General features: G+C 36.9%; 1 protein-coding gene across 1 annotated transcript in view; it reads left to right on the top strand.

Moving 5' to 3' along the window:
- LRP6 (LDL receptor related protein 6) overlaps positions 1-677 on the top strand; it is a 168854-nt gene that overhangs the window by 164476 nt on the left and 3701 nt on the right. The window contains exon 22 of the mRNA XM_003797770.2: positions 474-571. Coding sequence (XP_003797818.1) covers positions 474-571 — 98 coding nt within the window. The remainder of the gene's footprint in view (positions 1-473; positions 572-677) is intronic.

Below are 677 nucleotides of genomic sequence, written 5' to 3'. Positions count from 1 at the left end.
GGCTGGGCTCAAACCCGCCAGCCTCAGTGTATCTGGCTGGTGCCCTAACCACTGAGCTATGGGCACTAAGCCAGAATGGTACCTCTTGAGAGATGAGGGGTTTTGTTATATGACCTCACAGGATAGAAAGCACACCTGGAATTTCTACTAAATCTGTAAATTTGCTTTAAATATTTATAATTAAAAAAGAACCAGAACATAGCTCCACTGATTTTAAAGCAGTGAGTTGTAGGTTACAGATTTTCTTTTTTTCACTTTGTACTTTTTAGCCATGATGAAATTTTTGTCTTAGGAAATGAGGAACACAACCCTAAAGTACTGTTTGAGTCTGGTTCTTTGGAAAGCAGGAATTCTGCTATAGTGTAATGGAAAGGAACATTAATAAAGATGACAGAAGAAAAAGTGGAAAGTCAGTCCAATAGTCTCTGGGATAAATTATTATTATTTTAATATATTTATTATTTTTCTTTTAGATTTTGAATCCTCCACCATCCCCAGCCACAGAGCGATCACATTATACTATGGAATTTGGATATTCTTCAAATAGTCCTTCCACTCACAGGTCATACAGGTAGTACACAACCTTCTGTAATATAAGTTGAAGTATTTATGAAGGAAGACATATCCTGGTTGTGGACTTGAGGTAGCCCCAAATAAATAGATGATGGTTACCAGAG

The sequence above is a fragment of the Otolemur garnettii genome, unplaced genomic scaffold (assembly GCF_000181295.1).
Source record: "Otolemur garnettii isolate 467f Iridium unplaced genomic scaffold, OtoGar3 scaffold00124, whole genome shotgun sequence".
In the NCBI taxonomy this organism is placed as follows: domain Eukaryota; kingdom Metazoa; phylum Chordata; class Mammalia; order Primates; family Galagidae; genus Otolemur; species Otolemur garnettii.
This window is presented reverse-complemented; position numbering and strand designations above follow the sequence as displayed.